The sequence below is a fragment of the Nelusetta ayraudi genome, unplaced genomic scaffold (genome assembly GCF_046127955.1).
Source record: "Nelusetta ayraudi isolate G7.1 ecotype Tasmania unplaced genomic scaffold, CSIRO-AGI_Nayr_v1 ptg000026l, whole genome shotgun sequence".
In the NCBI taxonomy this organism is placed as follows: domain Eukaryota; kingdom Metazoa; phylum Chordata; class Actinopteri; order Tetraodontiformes; family Monacanthidae; genus Nelusetta; species Nelusetta ayraudi.
In genome coordinates this window covers 6,343,553-6,360,357 of record NW_027466076.1, presented here as the reverse complement: position 1 = coordinate 6,360,357, position 16,805 = coordinate 6,343,553, and the positions used below count along the sequence as shown (strand labels likewise).

At 48.5% G+C, this 16,805-nt stretch overlaps 2 protein-coding genes across 2 annotated transcripts in view; both read right to left on the bottom strand.

The window, feature by feature from the left end:
- Positions 1 to 1,870: 1,870 nt before the first annotated feature.
- man1b1a (mannosidase, alpha, class 1B, member 1a) lies at positions 1,871 to 13,628 on the bottom strand. The gene is made up of 14 exons (XM_076029298.1): positions 13,362 to 13,628; positions 12,516 to 12,654; positions 9,751 to 9,859; positions 9,131 to 9,327; positions 8,736 to 8,929; positions 8,527 to 8,627; positions 7,897 to 8,088; positions 7,638 to 7,786; positions 7,369 to 7,557; positions 5,875 to 6,065; positions 5,494 to 5,614; positions 5,026 to 5,220; positions 4,614 to 4,745; positions 1,871 to 4,176 (listed from the first exon to the last, which is right to left on the bottom strand). The coding sequence occupies exons 2-14, from the start codon at positions 12,615 to 12,617 to the stop codon at positions 3,967 to 3,969; spliced, it is 2,082 nt and encodes a 693-aa protein (XP_075885413.1). The 5' UTR covers positions 12,618 to 12,654; positions 13,362 to 13,628; the 3' UTR covers positions 1,871 to 3,966.
- Positions 13,629 to 13,932: 304 nt separating this feature from the next.
- Positions 13,933 to 16,805, bottom strand: part of LOC142889897 (uncharacterized) — a 49,553-nt gene continuing 46,680 nt past the window's right edge. Inside the window, exons 66-69 of the mRNA XM_076028572.1 lie at positions 16,640 to 16,749; positions 16,258 to 16,338; positions 15,595 to 15,777; positions 13,933 to 15,193 (exon numbers count right to left, since the gene is read on the bottom strand). Coding sequence (XP_075884687.1) covers positions 15,044 to 15,193; positions 15,595 to 15,777; positions 16,258 to 16,338; positions 16,640 to 16,749 — 524 coding nt within the window. The 3' untranslated portion in view covers positions 13,933 to 15,043. The remainder of the gene's footprint in view (positions 15,194 to 15,594; positions 15,778 to 16,257; positions 16,339 to 16,639; positions 16,750 to 16,805) is intronic.

Genomic DNA, 16,805 nt, shown 5'->3' with positions numbered 1-16,805 from the left:
ATGTGGTACAGCGGCGAGAATCTGCTTGGCCACGGCTCCACAGCTGTGCATTAAAGACCAGACTCGCACCGCCTGATGATAAAATGATTCAGTGGAATCGCAGCCAAGGATTCAGCCGTGAAAAGCGAATCGGAAAGTGCAGCGAGGTGGAGAGAATTTTAAACAGCCGCTGAGGGAAGTGAGCAGGGGCCTAGTGAGTGCATGCTGCACCTTGATCTCCCCTGCGTCAGCCGCCTCCCACTAAACACTCACCTGACATCTCTGAGAAGAGCGTTTCTGCCAGAGAAGATGTAGTCAGTACTCGCAGCCATCTGTTTTTGATGTCTCTGACGCTGTATTTGTCAACGCAAACCAACCTCATGGGCACATGGATGATTTTACCATCTGCAAACACACACACGGTGTCCTCACAATGTCATCCGGATCAAGATTCTGTCTCATTTTCTTGGTTTGCGTTCAATCGATTGACACTTTGAATGTTTTTTTTTTTTGTCTTCAAGGTACAAGCACTTGATATATTTTTTGATGTTGGAGTTCATTACATTTTATTTTGGTCTTTTTTCATTGTTTTGATGTTGGACTTGGCACTTTTTGACTTCTCTTAACGCTTTGATTATTTCTTCATTTTTTTTTCCCCCCATCTTGTTGGAATAATATATACTGTGTGTACATCCATATATAATTTTGGACACAGAAAATAAACATTATACGTGGTCATTTTTTTTAATATACTTACACTTAGTGTATCCATACACTGAGCAGCTTTCCTTGTAGTCTCTACTGTTTGTGAACTTCTCCTATTCATAGAAAACTGCCCACCTTATATTTCAACCAAGTGTTTTGCTTTTGTCCTCAAGTGTCTTCAAGACTGAGAACAGTATAGATAAAAGATAGATACTCACAGACAATTATGTTAGACTGATCCTCTGGAACCCTTGTCTCTATAACGACAACACAAAAATAAATGACTTTCAAACTTTAGAAATCAATGTACCAAGGAGGTGAAAAATATCTGACCTCTCTCCACAGTCTGGCTTCGACACCTTCTGGATGTTAACCAGCAGCACCTCCAGATCTGGAAGAGCAGACAGCACAACAACCCCCCCAAACCAACAAACAAGCAACACTGTCAACCAACAACGTCCAGGTCGCATCCAAATCAGGCAATCCAAGAAAAGAAACACCTCTGAATCTGAACGGAATCCTGATGAAGCTGCTGTCGCTGCTGAAGGGGCTCCAGTCTGGTCCAGGTTGTGCAGCCACAGGGGGGAAGGGAAGCTTCATGGCCACCTGGTGGACAGTAAGGAGAAGACACGCTATTCCCTCAACACCAATTTGTGTTGGTGCTACAGAAACAAAATACTTTACAGGATGGCCTCGCACACAGCCACCAAAACAGGAGAAATGTCTTCATTCCCACCACATCTGAATACAATGACATGGTGTAGCTTCATTATCTTGATCATTTTCAATCTAAAAAAGATGCTCCAATGCACCAGAATGCAGGAAATTGCATCGCCATCCTTACAACTTTTCTTCGGGGAGGACCATCAGAACATCAGATCATTGTTGGACCACCAAATGGTTTTCCTCACATCCTGTCTATCACATCTAGTTCTATGCCACTCAGGACAAAACTATGGCCATTTAATTCATGTCAAAGTGCCCAAACAAATCCACACAGCTCCGACAACAGTCCAACGTGTCGCACGGCGCAACGGCACGTCGTCGAGGAAATGAACGAAAAACGAGTGTGAAGAGATAGAAACATTCTTTCTTTATTTCTCCCCCCCCCGACGGCGTTGAACGTCCAGACCCCCCCCCTCCCCCCCGAGAAATGGCCAACGATCATCATACACCAAGCCTTCAGTAGACAAGTTAGAAACAATTTACATGATCATATTTACATGACATTTTCTTTTGTACCCTTTGAGCCCCTGATAAAGATTCAAGCGTAGAATCTGACTTCAAACCTGCCGCACTTCACAAGAGAAACAACCGTTACAGCAGTGATGAGAAAACACAGAGCGCGAGAACGACTGCCCAGTGCGGTGCAGGAACCAGCAGGTGGTTCTAGTATGGCTCTGCTGAAGACCCAGGGTGGCAGTCTGCTCTGCTCACTATGGCTCCGGTCTGGTCTGAAGAACCACTGCAGGAGAATCCAGGGCGACGGCCATTAAAGTCAGTGGTTTCAGTTCCGTTTGAGAAGAAGGAGAAGAAGAAGAAGGAGGAGGAGGAGAAGAAAGCAGCACCTTGGAGGCGACGCAACGTGTTAAACAGCCGAGTTGTAGACGGTCGCAGTCTGACGACGACGAGCTGTGAGGCCGCAAATCACAGTCAGAGTGAAGACCAAGCAGGATGGATGGATGATGGATGATGGATGGATGGATGGAAGGAAGCAAAGAGTCACTTCCTTCCTGAATTCACAGCATGTGTAGATCCAAGACTGCATAGCAGCCCCTATCAACCCGCCCTTCCCCTCCCCCAGGCAACCCCACCCCCACCCTCAGCCCCAATTCATGTCAAACAACATTTCATTTCAACAAAAAAAAAACAATAAACAAATAATTTATAGGAGAAAATAAAGGGGTAAAAAGAGAGGCAGACCAAAGGTTTACATTCATCGGCACGACGAGACTTTGACGAAGAAATTCAAATATAAAAGGGAGCTGGGGGAGGAAATGGATGTCACTCAGAAGACGCTTCTGAAGTCTCTCTGGGGGAAATATTTCCAGGTCCAGCGGCGTTGGCTTCCCGTCAGTCAACCAAGCAAACCGTGAGGAGCACGGAGGGAGGTTCCAGTGGAGCGCCACAAACATCTGGCACACAGCCACAACCAATCAGAGGACGAGCTGACCAGTCGGCTTCTGCTGCTGCCGCTGCAGGTGAGCACGCTGGCGCCCACCCCTCAATCCCACCCCCACTCCCTGGGAACGGCCAAGCATTTGAAGAGGTGCCGGCTCTTTCCAAAGTCGACGCAGAGATCGTGATCAGTGTTTTAAACTTTGAAGGCTGACGTAGTGAGAATCTGCAAAAATACAAAACAACACAACTACCTGTCACCACCCAGATTTCATCAAGTGCTCATAATCATGTGCATCCTATTATGTCATCTTGTTGATGGTTTGGGCCCTGTTCACATGTACATGGCTATTCACAACATTTCTGGCCTTTGTTTGCTGGAAACGAAACCTTGAGGTGGCGGAAATGCAGACGTGCACGTCGTGCACGTGAGCAGAAAGAGCTCCGACTTAAAAAAAAAACAGAACAAAAAAAAAAAAACAAAACAAGAAAATAAAAATATAAAATAAGAAAATAAAAAAAGCTGCTTAAGTTGCGGACTGCAGAAAAATCTTCATTAGCTTTGCAGCAAGGCACTGGCTTCTGTTCCAAACGCTTGCAAAGGAACGTGTGTGTGTGTGTGTGTGTGTGTGTGTGTGTGTGTGTGTGTGTGTGTGTGGTGGGGGAGACATTCAAAACACTGAATGCAAGCCTCTCTTATTCTGATGTGTCGGCAGGTGAGGATGTGAACGAGCCAAAGTTTCAGCAAAAATCTGCAAAATCCCCTGGACACCCCCCCATGATGGGTTTACTTCACCGCCACACCTCCGCCAATGGGGTGGGGGGGCGTTCACAGACCCTTCACAACCGCAATTGCCCCCCCCCCGTGAGTGTGAATTAGAGACCAGCTGCGACTCAAACACCCTTTTTCCTTGGGAAAAGTAAAAAGGGGGAAATAAAATAAAAGGAAATCTGGCGGCGCTGGGAACGCTGGGAACGCTGGGAACGTTGGGAACGTTGGGAACACTGGGAACGTTGGGAACGTTGGGAACACTGGGAATGCAGTGAAGCACAGCTGGACGGCGGCCACAGGTCTGCTGGTCCAGAGCAGCGGTTAAAGAGTCTGGGACCCTGGTGGCGGCACTGAGGTTTCCGCCCTGATTGGTCGGTGGGTGGGCGGCAGGGTCACTTTGGAGGGGTGGGCCATATGGGCAGGGGGTGGGCCTCCGTGTTGAAGATGTACTGGTCCAGGCTGAGCAGCTCCAGGTCGTCGCTGAACAGCAGGTAGAAGTACTTGAGCGTCTCCCCCAGGAAGAAGCTCTCCATCTTGTCCCGAGGTCCCGGGTTGGCCGGGTCGCACACGTTGTTGATGGACGTGTAGCCGCCGTCAGGGACCTGCAGGGGGCGGCGTGGGTTTTAGTCGTCGGATGTTGTGGAGCTTCCCAATTTGGGATCAATAAAGTACATCCATCCATCCATAGATAGATCCATCCATCTTTCTATCACCTATCTATCTATCATTTATCTATCCATCATCTATCTATCATCTATCTATCATTTATCTATCCATCATCTATCTATCATCTATCTAGCAGCTGATGGAGTCAAACACTTGTAAGAGAGGACGTCAGGCACCGTTGCTTCCACGTATAGCAGACGATGCTCAGGCTTCAGACTAGCAGGAGTGCAGCGGCCTGGTTTCCCAGAGTGGGATCAGTAAAGCACATCTACTCTGTCTCTTCTCTTCTAAAGGCAACACTGATGGCGACACACGGCGAGTGTGTGTGTGTGTGTGTGTGTGTGTGTGTGTGTGTGTGTGTGTGTGTGCTCACCTTGGTGTAGTTGTTGAAGCTCTGCAGGATGTCCCAGCCCCAGTCTCTGTACTTGGGGTCCTTGGTGAACCTGTACATGTAGAAGAGACTCTCCACCGTCTCTGGTCTCAGCAGGTTGTGTCTGTCTGCAGGCTGCAGGAAATAAAGACACCGCATCAGTACTGCAGCTGTGGGTCCGGCTGGACTCGGACATTAGTTTGGCTCCAATTCAAGGAGTTTGCTCACCGAAAAACATTTTTCGTACGTGCAGGAAAGTCATAGGTGTCAAACTCTGGCCCACAGTCTCATTATATTTGGCCCGCGAGGCCAATACACAATCACTGCTAGAGCTGCTGGCCTGCTGCTATTATACAGCATGTGTAATACACTAAACATGCCCTGCTAATACTACAAATCCCAGAATGCTCTGCACCTTGACAAAGATGTCGTGGCTGTCCGAGGCCAGCAGAGTGAAGTGGGCGATCTCCGCACTCAGCCCCGTCTCCATCTGCTTGTACATCTGGTGACAGGTCTCAATCAGCTTCATGGCCAGGTCCATGTGGTCCCCCGGGAGCCCGTTGTGGGCCCCCAGGGCCAGGGTCCCTGGCAGGAAGCACACCAGGTGGTCCTGGAGGAGCCAGAGGAGAGGAAGGAGAGGAAGGAGGGACGGTGACTGAGGTGCCAGGTGAAAAAAAATGGCTGGACTGAGAAACAAAGGCGGGCGGATTTTGTTGGAGGTGAGGAAGATATTGACTGACAATCAGCTGAGCCATTTGGCACCTTTACGTCTTCACACGGCGCAGCAGGGATTTTAAAACACAACCTCTGGAGTGTCAGATCATTTTCTCAGTGTTCTCTGCTGGGTTTAAAAGCACCGTGTCTCCCTCCAGGGGGTCTTTACCATCTTTGGGTTGAAGCGGTTGTGGGAGAGCTCCCCAACAAAGGTCAACTTGTTGGGCCCCGTCTGCTTCACCAGGTGCTTCTTCACTCCTTCCATGGCCTGGAGGTAGTCCTCCAGCAGGCTGCAAGACACACAGCACACCACAGAGCTTCCAATCAGAGGCGGCCCGCGGTGCGTTCAGGGACCGGGGAGGACGACCAGACTTTTGCGATAAAACAAAACAAACTAGTTTCTAAGATAGAACCCTGACTTTTCCCACCATGGATCAAGAGAGCACTCCATCAAAAATAAATCCAACCCAGTATTTCTAAGAGACTCAGAGCTGCGCTCTCTGTCAGCTGATGCTGCACACAGGATTAGGGGGGGGGGGGGGTGTCTTACTTGTCCTCCGTCTTGCCCCCCTGGATCCACTGCTTGAGCAGGTACTCGTAGTAGCTGTCGGCCCTGGCGCCCAGGGTGTACACCCCCTTGTGGGTGAACTGGCCGCTGTTGGTGTTGATGAACATGGGCACCAGGCCGTCCTGTTTGCCCGAGAGCTCGTGGACCTGCTTGGTCACTTCATTCACGGCTTCCTGGAAGGAAGCGAGTGAACAGCCAGAGGTGAGTGAAGGCCGAGCCGCACGGACGATGGGATTCTGTTCTGCAAGGCTTGTTGATGTAAAGAGGCGGTCTTATTTACCGCCGACGCTCGACAACTTTCTACAAGGACCATCGACCACATTATCACCAGTTTGACTGTGATTTAAAAGCTTGTATAAAAATCCTGGCCGGCAGTCAAAATCCACTAGAATTTACAGCCTTTGACAGTCATCATATTACTCACATCACTCATCAACAAAGCAGAAGAAACTGCACACAGACGGGTGATGGAATTAACTCCATGCATCTTTATTACGGTACCATAATCATATATTTTCTTTAACAATCCTCAGATCTGTTTCTTTTATTACCGTCAGTTTCCAGCGCTGCACCAAAGCATGATTTAGTTTTTTTTTTTTACTATAATTTCTAAAACTTTTTGTGTGTTTTCTGCAAGTGGAGCGAGTGAAATAAGTAAAGATGTACTTTCTCTGGAAATACGCTGCCTGGATTGCAGACACATTTTGGTCAGCAGTGGCTAATTCTTCACGCAGAAAATTTATTCACGAAGGCCAAGGCCGCCATCGCTATCGGCCACTTCTGCGGTTTTTCATTCAAGTGAACTGATTATTAGTAATGTCACATTTTGATGAAGACACTCCATCTAACAAAAAAAAAAAAACCATTCCGGCCTCGTGCTAAAAGAAAGCGAGGCTTTAGCGTGGTGGTGCGCTCACAGTGACAACATGACGGATCCAGAACTAATCCTCCGCCCCGCCTGCCTGTCACTCTGATACTGAGGGCTGAGCTGCCCTCCACCTCCAATAACATCACACACTGACATCAATCATCTTCTCAACACTCTGGGCAGCTGCTTCTGCAACACACTGTGATGGTAACAGAGCAGGAAGAGGAGGGGGAGGAGGAGGAGGTGGAGGAGGAAGAGGAGGAGCAGCAAGAGGAAGAGGAAGGAAAGAGCAGGAGGAGCAGGAAGAGGAGGGGGAGGAGGAAGGGGAAGAGGAGGAGAAGCAGGAGCAGGAAGAAGAGGAGGAGGAGGAGCAAGAGGAGGAGGAGAAGCAGGAGCAGGAGGAGGAAGAGGAGGAGCAGGAGGAGGAAGAGGAAGACGAAGGAAAGAGCAGGAGGAAGAGGAGGAAGAGAAGGAGAAGCAGGAAGAGGACAACGAAGGAAGGAGGAAGTTCTATTGCGGCTGATGCTCCTCCACTGCTGTCAAATTGCATCATTTTTCTAGAACTCATGGTGAGATGAGCAGTTTTCGCTGCCCCCTGGTGTCCTGACCTGGTACTGCGGGTCCTGCGTGAGGCGGCTCAGCTCCCGGAACTCCAGCTGGATGCTGGTGACCTCGGCCAGCGTGCTGTCCGAGGTCCAGCGGGGCGGGTGGGCCGTGCCCTTGCCGATGTTGACGTCGGAGAAGGGGATCTTGGAGGGCGTCTTGAAGGCCGGCATCAGCCTGGAGCCCAGGTCTATCTGCAAGAGGAGAGAGTCACGCCGCTCGGTGAAGGCCCAACCACTCCTTCCTGAGCAGTGAGAGAGAGAGAGAGACTCACGGCTTTGTCGAGGAAGAGCTGGTCTCCAGACAGGTGGTAGGTGCTCAGCAGGCCCCCCAGCACGCGGATGGTCGTCTCAAACAGATTGACATCCACGTTCTTGCTGAACGAGAGCTCCTTCTCCACCCAGGCCCGCGCCTCTGCAAACTCTGCGCACGCACACACAAAAATACAAGGTGGAGCATACACGTGAGGGTTTGTACTGTGAGTCAGTAGCTCAGCTGTGGAGGAGGAGGAGGAGGAGGACGACACAAAATACCTTCTTTCAGACCCAGGATCCACATGGTGTCCAGAGAGTCGATCAGAGTCAAGCCCAGACTGAACCACTCGCCAAAGGACTTGGAGATGGGCTTCAGCTCGTCGTGGCCCCAGGCGTGGTCCTTGTAGCCTTTCCAGGCGTGCCTGAAGGCATCTCGCACGGCCTCCACTCTGGCCAGCGATCCCGCTGCCACTGCAAACAAGCGGAGAGCCATTCAAGAACCAGAGGGAAAGAGAGAAGACAAGCAGAGATGTGAAAGTCGAGCTGTCTTCCTAGAAAGCAGCCTGGAAGCACAGCTCCAGGTTTCACAAGTGTACTTTGCAGGAATTCAATGGAACAAAGTCTTGGCCAGACGTGAGTGAAAGTGCGGCTGGTATTTTTTATGTTTGTGGAATAAATTTGGGTCGCAACTTCATGATAAGGAAATGAAAATGTGGGTCCTGAGACTCCAACAGTTGAGAAGAATGGACGTCCAAGTGTCCTTGCACCAATAAGGACGTGTGTGTGTGTGTGTGTGAGCGAGTGATGGCAAGGAACGACTTGTCTAACCTCACAGCCCCACTGACTCTGACTGCTGACTCTGCTGACCAGGGAAATATCAACTATATCAATATCCCTAGCAGCACTGACCTTCTGACGGGTCACTGCCAGCCGGAAGGACGGCCCCCTTGTCGTCGGCCGAGGGCGGCGGCTCGGTGGCCTGGTCCGCTTCGATCATGGCGCCTCTCCAACTGCGTGGGTGAAAACGCCATTGAGTGGGAAGCGACGCCAGCTGCGCCGTCATCTCAAAGGAACGGCGGCTTCGCATCAAACCAGACGCAAAATAAATCTAATCTGACCTGACAATCTTCTTCTCCTTTCCTTCCTCCTCCTCTTCTTCCTCTCCCTCCGGTCCTCGCTCGTCGTCTTTCACCTGCTCCTGCTCCTGCTTTTCCTTCCCCGCCGCCGCGTCCGCCGGAGCTGCGTCGGCGTCTCCCGGCGGAGCTGCGTCGGCGTCTCCCGGCGGTCTCGGCGGACCCCTCTTGTTTGGTTTCTGCAAAGAAAGCGGCGGACGAGTGTCGAGGGCAAGCTAGGAAGAAAGCGGTCCGTTGGCGAGTCACACTACATCCTGTGTACATCAGATGTGACACTACCACAATATTATTGACTCCACCTCTCAGCAAACACATCACAGCACTGAATTCTAGACAGGATTTCACACCAGATGCACGTCTTTAACCAGGAGGTTTCTCACTTTGACGGGAGGTTTGGGGACAACGGCCACGCTGGGGTTCTTCGGTGCCAGAGCATCCGGACCGGCACCGGGATCCACGTGCGGCTCTGCTATCGGATCGAGGTCTTTATCTGCGGGGCGGGACGGCTTGTCGGCCGCTGGGATCTTCTCTGCGTCCCGTTCATTCACCTTCAGCCAGTCCTCTCGCTCCGACAACCCTGAAGAAACACACACACACACCGAGTCCTCATCCATTATTCAGTAGAACCTTTGTCCAGAATTTGCAGAAAGGCTTAAAGACCAAGTTCAACTGTGCAAAACAGTCTGTGGTCACTGACTCCTTCCTGCACTGAACTCCATCAGCAGCAGCTGCATGCAGTCATCTAGTGGAAAGAGCTGAGAACACCACTAGTGCAGGAGTGCATCATGACACAAGTTGCTCACCAAAAAAAAAAAAAAATTCTAAAACAAAGCTTTGTATTATAACCACACATAGTTGTGTTGTGTTCAAAGAGTCAACAAAGCATTGCGGTTAATGTTTGAAACTCCTTAAAACAGTCGACTGATTTGAATTTGCACACTTGGAATTCTCCCAATCACTTTCAATTAGAGAGTGGAAATCATTTGCATTCAGGCTCTACCTCGCCACTGCTCGCTGAGGCTGGGGAAGGACAGCAGGCCGAAGAAGAGCAGCAGAGCCAGCAGGAAGAGGACCAGGCTCCGCTGGAGACGAGACAGCTGCTTCCATTTCTGCAGAGGCGAGAGTGAGACGGAGACCAGAGAGAGAGCGATCACTTCACTTTCACCCTCGCACGCTTCCTAAAAATACCTCCCCGCCTCTTGCACGGCGACACAAACCAGGGCAGGACGGGGATGGAAGGAAAGAAGAGGGCAGCAAAGCAAACTCCACATCTGGCGGCTGTGGTGGCGGCTGACAGAGCAGAACATCAAAACATTGCATTCGGGAATCTGGATGAACCAGTTTCTGCTGTGTTGCTGGAGAAACACGTGGTCATGAGCCTCACATAGGAGCAGGAATCCTGCCGACACTTCCTGAAGGCCACGTCTGCCTGTGGTGAACTCCAGTGTGAGCTTTAGGTCAGCAGTTTGTTAAATATCACAATTAGAATGAATGGGACAGATGAACTCTGCAGTGGAGTTTCTGCAGGCTTCACAGAGAGGAGGCGGCTTGGTGAGGGTGTCTGGGGGATTGGGGGGGGGGGGGGGGGGGGGCGTTGTTGTAACTTCTAATTAAAGTCAGTGCAACACAACACGGTGAAGGTGTTGAGCCAGCAGCTGCAGGTGGACACAACACACGGTAGAGGTCCCCCCAGGGGAGAGGGAGGGGTGGAGTGTTCAGAGTTTATCCAACACCATCCACTAAACCTTCTCACACCTGTGTGATATTGTTCCACAGTGCCCCCCCCCCCCGTTCTACATGCAACACAAACTGTGCGTGCAGGATGAACTCAGAGTTGCAGTCAGTTGAGATGAAACGTTGTGTTTCGTATTTCCATGATCGTTGTTTTTCTGTCCTGTTCTACTTTTCAACATGCGTTTGCTTGTGTCTGTGTAGTGGAGCCTTTGAGGGGATTGAAGGGCAACACCGAAGCAACGTGTTGCTATAACAGACAACTGACGTGCAAGAGTCTATTTCATGTAGAAGAAAAGCAGTGAGACTTTATTTAGGAGGGGAAGTACAAGCGTGTGGTGCAAGGTCACATGACTATCTGGTGTGAACAACAGGTGGGTGTGGTGCAAAACGGCCGAGTGCAGCAGAGTCCTTCTGGTGCCAGTCTGGCAGACTGAACTGGAGTTGGTGGTGAGGTCTACAAACAGCCACATAGAATATTATTAACACTACTGAGTGACATTGAGTGACAGAGTGACAGAGTGACGCTCCACACTAGTTTCCACACATGGAAAAGTGAGAAAACAACATTAGTTCCTGGGAGTCTTCTCTAGGCGTGTCTGATCTGCTTTAGCCAGCAGAATGTGATTGGCTGTCATCCCATTGGGGAATAATATAAAACATTTTATAATATGTCATTCAAGAAATCATAAAGGAGGCATAAAGGAGACCATGAAAATATGGATGTGAGTCCTGAATGACATCACAACACTAACAAGCCGCTCTCAGGAAAGTGATTTGCTGTGAAGGTTTCCTGGGTGAATGGGACGACCCTCTGACCTCAGCCTGGCCGCCTTGTTACTGGCTTCATTGGGGGCTGGGGGGTGTACGTGTTGATATACAGCAGAAATAAGCTGGCATGCAGCAGTTTATCACACAGGCTTGCTTGCTTAACGGAGCAAATAAATAAAGCACTGAAAGGACTGCCGCTGATGGAAGAAGCAGGGTGCAGATTCCATCAGAGGAGCGGCAGCTTGCCATTCATCCAACTGTTGGTCTCAATTGCTTCCTCAGATCAGAAAAGCCTGACGGGGCAACTAATGAACAATTAAATATTGCATCGAGGGAGCTGTCGTGAATCTGGATGAACCGGTTTGTGCTCTGTTGCTGGACAAACACGTGGTCTTCAGCCGTCCTCCTGCCGCCACTCCCTCAATGCCACGTCTGTGTGCGGTGAACTCAGGTGTGTGCTTCAGGTGTGCCGTGGACGCACGTCAGATGGGGCTAAAGGCACAATACCGTTGTGACTTCCACATCTCCAATCAGCATATATATATACGTGCAATGAATGTCCATCGGTGTTAGTAATGCATTTGTAGTTTATTAAATATCTAAATTAGAATCAATCAGATAAATGAACCATGTAGACTTTCTGTTTCCACTGTGGTCTCCAAATGAGTTTAATGTATAACTCCACTGCACTAATATCACAGAGATCAATGGTAAACCTAAACAATAGCCTGTGTGTGTGTGTGTGTGTGTGTGACACAGTTTTGGTGCGTCTAGATCAGGGCTGGGCAAACTTTTTGACTGGTGGGCCACAATGGGTTCTAAAATTTGAAAGAGGGGCCTATAAAAATGTAGGCGGGATAGGCAAAAACACATCATGTAGCTTTAAGGTCTATTGAAATTGAACAAAAGAAAACCTGTATCTTTGAAGCCCCACAGTATTGAGCTCTTTATTGAAATGACTCTTAAAAGACTGAAAACATAGATGCAATATAGCTTTTTCATGACTTACTTACCATTAATATCATTTCTTAAAGTTTGGCGGGCCGGATTAAAAAGCTTAACGGGCCGCATATGGCCCCCGGGCCATAGTTTGCCCATGCCTGGTCTAGATACATGTGGAACTGATATCGCCCACAGGAAACAGGTGTGTCTGACAGATACGGCCATCCTGACCTTGAGGGAAAGCTAATTTAATCTGGAGGCTGAAACTGGTTTCAATGGGTAATTGTGTTGAGAAAATGTTGTTGACACTGGATCACTCACCCTCCAGCAGGACTGCCGCCGCTGTTTGGCGTTGTTGTAACTGTGGCTGTGCTGGTCACTGAGTGTCAGAGAGATGAAGTCCTTTCTGGAAGGCGGATACATCCTCTGCTTGGGGCCGGCAGTCACAGGAGCATAGAAACTGCACCACAAGGAGTGAAAACACCTCGTTTTTGACTTTCTGTGACCACCAGAGCTCTGCACACGAGGCATCTCCCCACTCGGCCGTCACATTCAGTGGTTTTCTAACAGTTCTCAAGGACAGGCTGCATGCCTTCACTCTGGAACCATCTATGCTGACAGTGGGCAACTGTTTGACTGGTGGGTTTTTGACAGAAGAGGCTGGCGGAGCAGCAGCAGGTGGATGGAGTGTTTGGTGAGCCACCTCATAGGAGGAAACAATCTATCCTGGGATGGTTTTTAAGAAAACACATCATGTCGATTTACGGTACTTGGCTCTTTACTGAAATGACTCTGAAATCATGGGTGGTGATCATGAAGACCTTTCACCTCACAGGTCTTCACGATGACCAGAACCAGTCCAGTTGCACCAACTTAACCCTTGTACACCAAACACAGATTCATGTTACAAACACATGTTGATGAACACGAGTATCAGCCGCTGTCCAAGTTACTGAACTCCAACATAATAACGATTAACTTGCAAACACGGGTCGTTACCCATCGTAAGTACAGTTACCTCGTTACAGGAACGAGGCTGAAGGTGAAGGAAGGGGTCGTGTAAGGCTTGGAGACAGTCTACCTGCCACACAACTGTGACACTGCCGTGTAAACATGCGGTCAAATAACATAAAGCCATGTTAGTGATAGTGTCAGACTCCCCCTCACCGTGGCTGCTGGTTGGTCCTCCTCCAGGCTAACAGCTGCCGAGCTAACGGAGGCTAGCTCTCTTCTTCTATGGTGCCTCAACAGCAGGAAGCAGCTTTTTTTTCCCCCGCCGCGAAAAAACGTAAGATGCAGCACTCCGCCAGACTGTCGCGCAAATGGCGTTACTGTTCAACTATAAGGTGGAAAACGTGAGTCGTTCCGTCCATGAAGCGCTACAAGTAAATCCAATGACAGACGCGGAAGAGGGCTGGCGCGATTAGGGTCATGTGACGTGTCACGTGTGCGTGCCACCCTACTATTATGACGTAGGTGCGTCGTGGTGACGTCAACGTAGCCGGAACTTGTTTTTTTTTTCTTTTCTGTGTGCACTTTATGCTTGTGTATTAAATGTTTAAGTAAAGATTTGTGGCTACACACACACACACACACACACACACACACACACACACACACACACACACAGTATATTTATACACACACCCAAGAGGTTGGGGGAGATCTTATATTTGACTAGTACAGTCTGACCTGTCTCCTCGTGCTTGTACACAATCACGGTGAAGCAATCTTGGCAAAACTTGTCTAGCTGTTTTTATTACATATGATGCATTGTTTCATTATAATATGATACAACAAACTTTGCGGGCAATTAAAAGCCCAATCAGACAACAAAACACAATGCAATGGTTGGAAGCGACAGGTAAAAAAAAAAACAACATCTATAAAAACTAAAAAATTATATATATACTTTGTTTTTAAAAAGAAAAAACTATTCTATGAAATTGTTATATAAAAAAAACAACCCATGACAAAGAAAAAGTCCAAGTAGTGATGTCATTCAGTTTATGTTCATGTTGATGTTTATGTGAAGCACCAGTTGACTGATCACAAGAACAATGGGATGCAGATTGCATGCAGCTCACTCTCATCTGTATTGACAACATGTACTTGTTGTTCAAACTAACTTGTTGCCGCCACAGCGGCTTCATTGGAAATTTTAATATCCTTTTTTTTTTTTTTTTTTGCATCATTCCTGAGATGTGAATAAGAACAAACCTGACAATTGTGTGTTGTTCTATTTTGTGTGCATTCAACTCTTGTATTGATTTGATATGTTAAATCATAAATAGTTTCTTAGCACCATAACGGAAGTGACACACTGTTGACATCATTGAAGTAGTGAAGTTACAGCGAGACAGGCGGCCTGTTGACGGCACACTGTCTCCATTGGCTGATGACACAGCAACGCCAGGTGCAGCAGTGCCCCCCAGTTCAGGACACATTGTTGAAGAGGTCACTGAGAAAAGTCTTATACACACACTCACACACACGCACACGCACACGCACGCACACGCGCACACACACACACACAACAGTGTACGAAAAAAAGCCCCTTGATACACAACAAACAACAACAGAACCAAATTACGTTTAAAATTGATAAAAACCCAGCATTTTAAATTACACACAAGAAAAGACAAGATAAACTTTGTAAACAAAATAATTATTTCCATGAAAACTTAGGAAAAGGAGTCACTATAGACATCAAATCCTCCAAAACAAGACGTGGGACGAGTTGTTCCGGCGGCTCCTCCTGGGATCCATCACGTGGACGCGGCCTTCCCATGAATCTGGAGTGAATCTTCCAGGATGTCTCGGTATGGTTTTGCTGTTCCTGTCATATTCTAGCTGAAACACACGGGGCCGATGGAGAAGCCAAAGGGATGAGTGAGGTTGCCGCTGAGCTGCAGCGCGATGTCTCTCAGAGGGAGCAGCTGGAGGTCTTCAAACTGCAGCACAGACTCCCGAGAAGCAGGAGAGTCCTCGTCCCTGGGCTGCACACACACACACACACACACACACACACACACACACACACACACACACACACACACACACACACACACACACACGCATCACAACACAAATCCTGCTCATCCACTTTGACAACCTTCAAGAATATCAATGAAATAAATAAATAAATAAATAAATAAATAAATAGATAAATAAAATCAACTTTCACTTTGATTCAGGGTAATTTATGAAGCAAAACTGTTTTGTTGAAATATCGTAATATCGATCCACCGTCCAAACCATGGTTTTATCCTCCTTTCCTTTAGCTCTGCGTCGTGCTCTTTCCTATAGAAAATTCCCTCTTTTCCTTTCCTGCTCTGTGATGTTCCACGCTCACCGCCAAGCCACACTTGTTGGGAAGAGCGAGAGGACGGATTCTCACCACGCAGTCCTTCAGCACTCCCAGGTAGCTCTGCGTGCGGCTGTCGGTCAGGAACTTGACGTCCCTCTCCGCCCCCCCCAGCTGGTGTCCTGGGTGGCAGGAGAAGGTGATGCTCTGGATGGCGGTGATGCTGTGCAACCTCAGGAAGCGCAGCTGGACCGCGCTTTCGCCCGGGTAGTGAAACTGAAAAGACAAAAGATGCAAAATGAAACGATTTACAAACCCATGAACTGGGTTTTTATCATGTTTTTTATTTATTTTATCAGAATAAAAGTTTTTACCAGAGGAGAGAAGTAACAAAGTACTAATACTGTGTTACTCTACTTGGATGGATTCCTCAGGTATCTGTACTTTGCTTCAGTATTTTACTTTAGTATTTATTTTCCTGACGACATTTTACTTAAACTCCCTGCATCTGTACACAAACAACTGTACTTTCCACTCCTGATGTTGGAAACATCTGTAGTAAAATTCTGTAAAATTAATATTGTCTCAATTATGACAATTGTTGTTTTATTTACCTTCTTACTTTTGTGCATTTTAGGACCTTTCGTACTTTCTTTCTTTTACTTGAGTGAAGGAGATAAATCAGTACTTTTTACCAGAGATTTTCCATACTTGTACAGAATGTGAACACTTTAGCCGGCTCTGGTCTTCACGCACCTGGAAGCCCTGATCCACCCGACTCAGCCACTGGAAAGATTCTCCACCGGGATGCTCCTCCATCCAGGCCTTCATGGCCAACTGCAGGCCCAACAGCATGACAGAGACAAAGAGGGAACGAGTGAAAGTTATAAAGTTGCGGTCTCGGTGGGTTCACAGCATCTCGTCAACTGCGTCAGCATTCAGCTCGTGCATGAGCACAAGAAAACCGAGTGTCACGATCTATCCACTCACTCCTCTGCAACCAAGATGAATACATGTTCAGCACCTCACCTACTGGGCTACACAGGCATCATTAACCTAAACCTTCAACAGCAGCAAAGTATCGCACCGTCTCCATCCATCAAAAGAAAGTCTCATTTCCTGCTGACGCGGCTTCTACCTGAGAGTCGTGAGGATGAAGGCAGGTCTGCGTTAACGCGGAGGAGAAGCTGCAGTAGGCCAGCAGAGCGTCTGCAGGGCTTCCCTGGTTGGGATCGATGTAATACAGTCCTGCCACAGAGAGGGTGCAGAGGTTAGTGGGAGATCAGTGAGGGCTGCAGGCATGG

Excerpts from the sequence above, each read along its gene's own strand:
- man1b1a (XM_076029298.1), bottom strand. The coding sequence starts at position 12,617 with ATGTATCCGCCTTCCAGAAAGGACTTCATCTCTCTGACACTCAGTGAC. Across the intron at positions 8,628-8,735 it reads AAGGAGAAGAAGATTGTCAG|TTGGAGAGGCGCCATGATCG; the intron begins GTCAGATTAGAT and ends TCACCCACGCAG. Across the intron at positions 5,221-5,493 it reads ACCGCTTCAACCCAAAGATG|GACCACCTGGTGTGCTTCCT; the intron begins GTAAAGACCCCC and ends TGGCTCCTCCAG.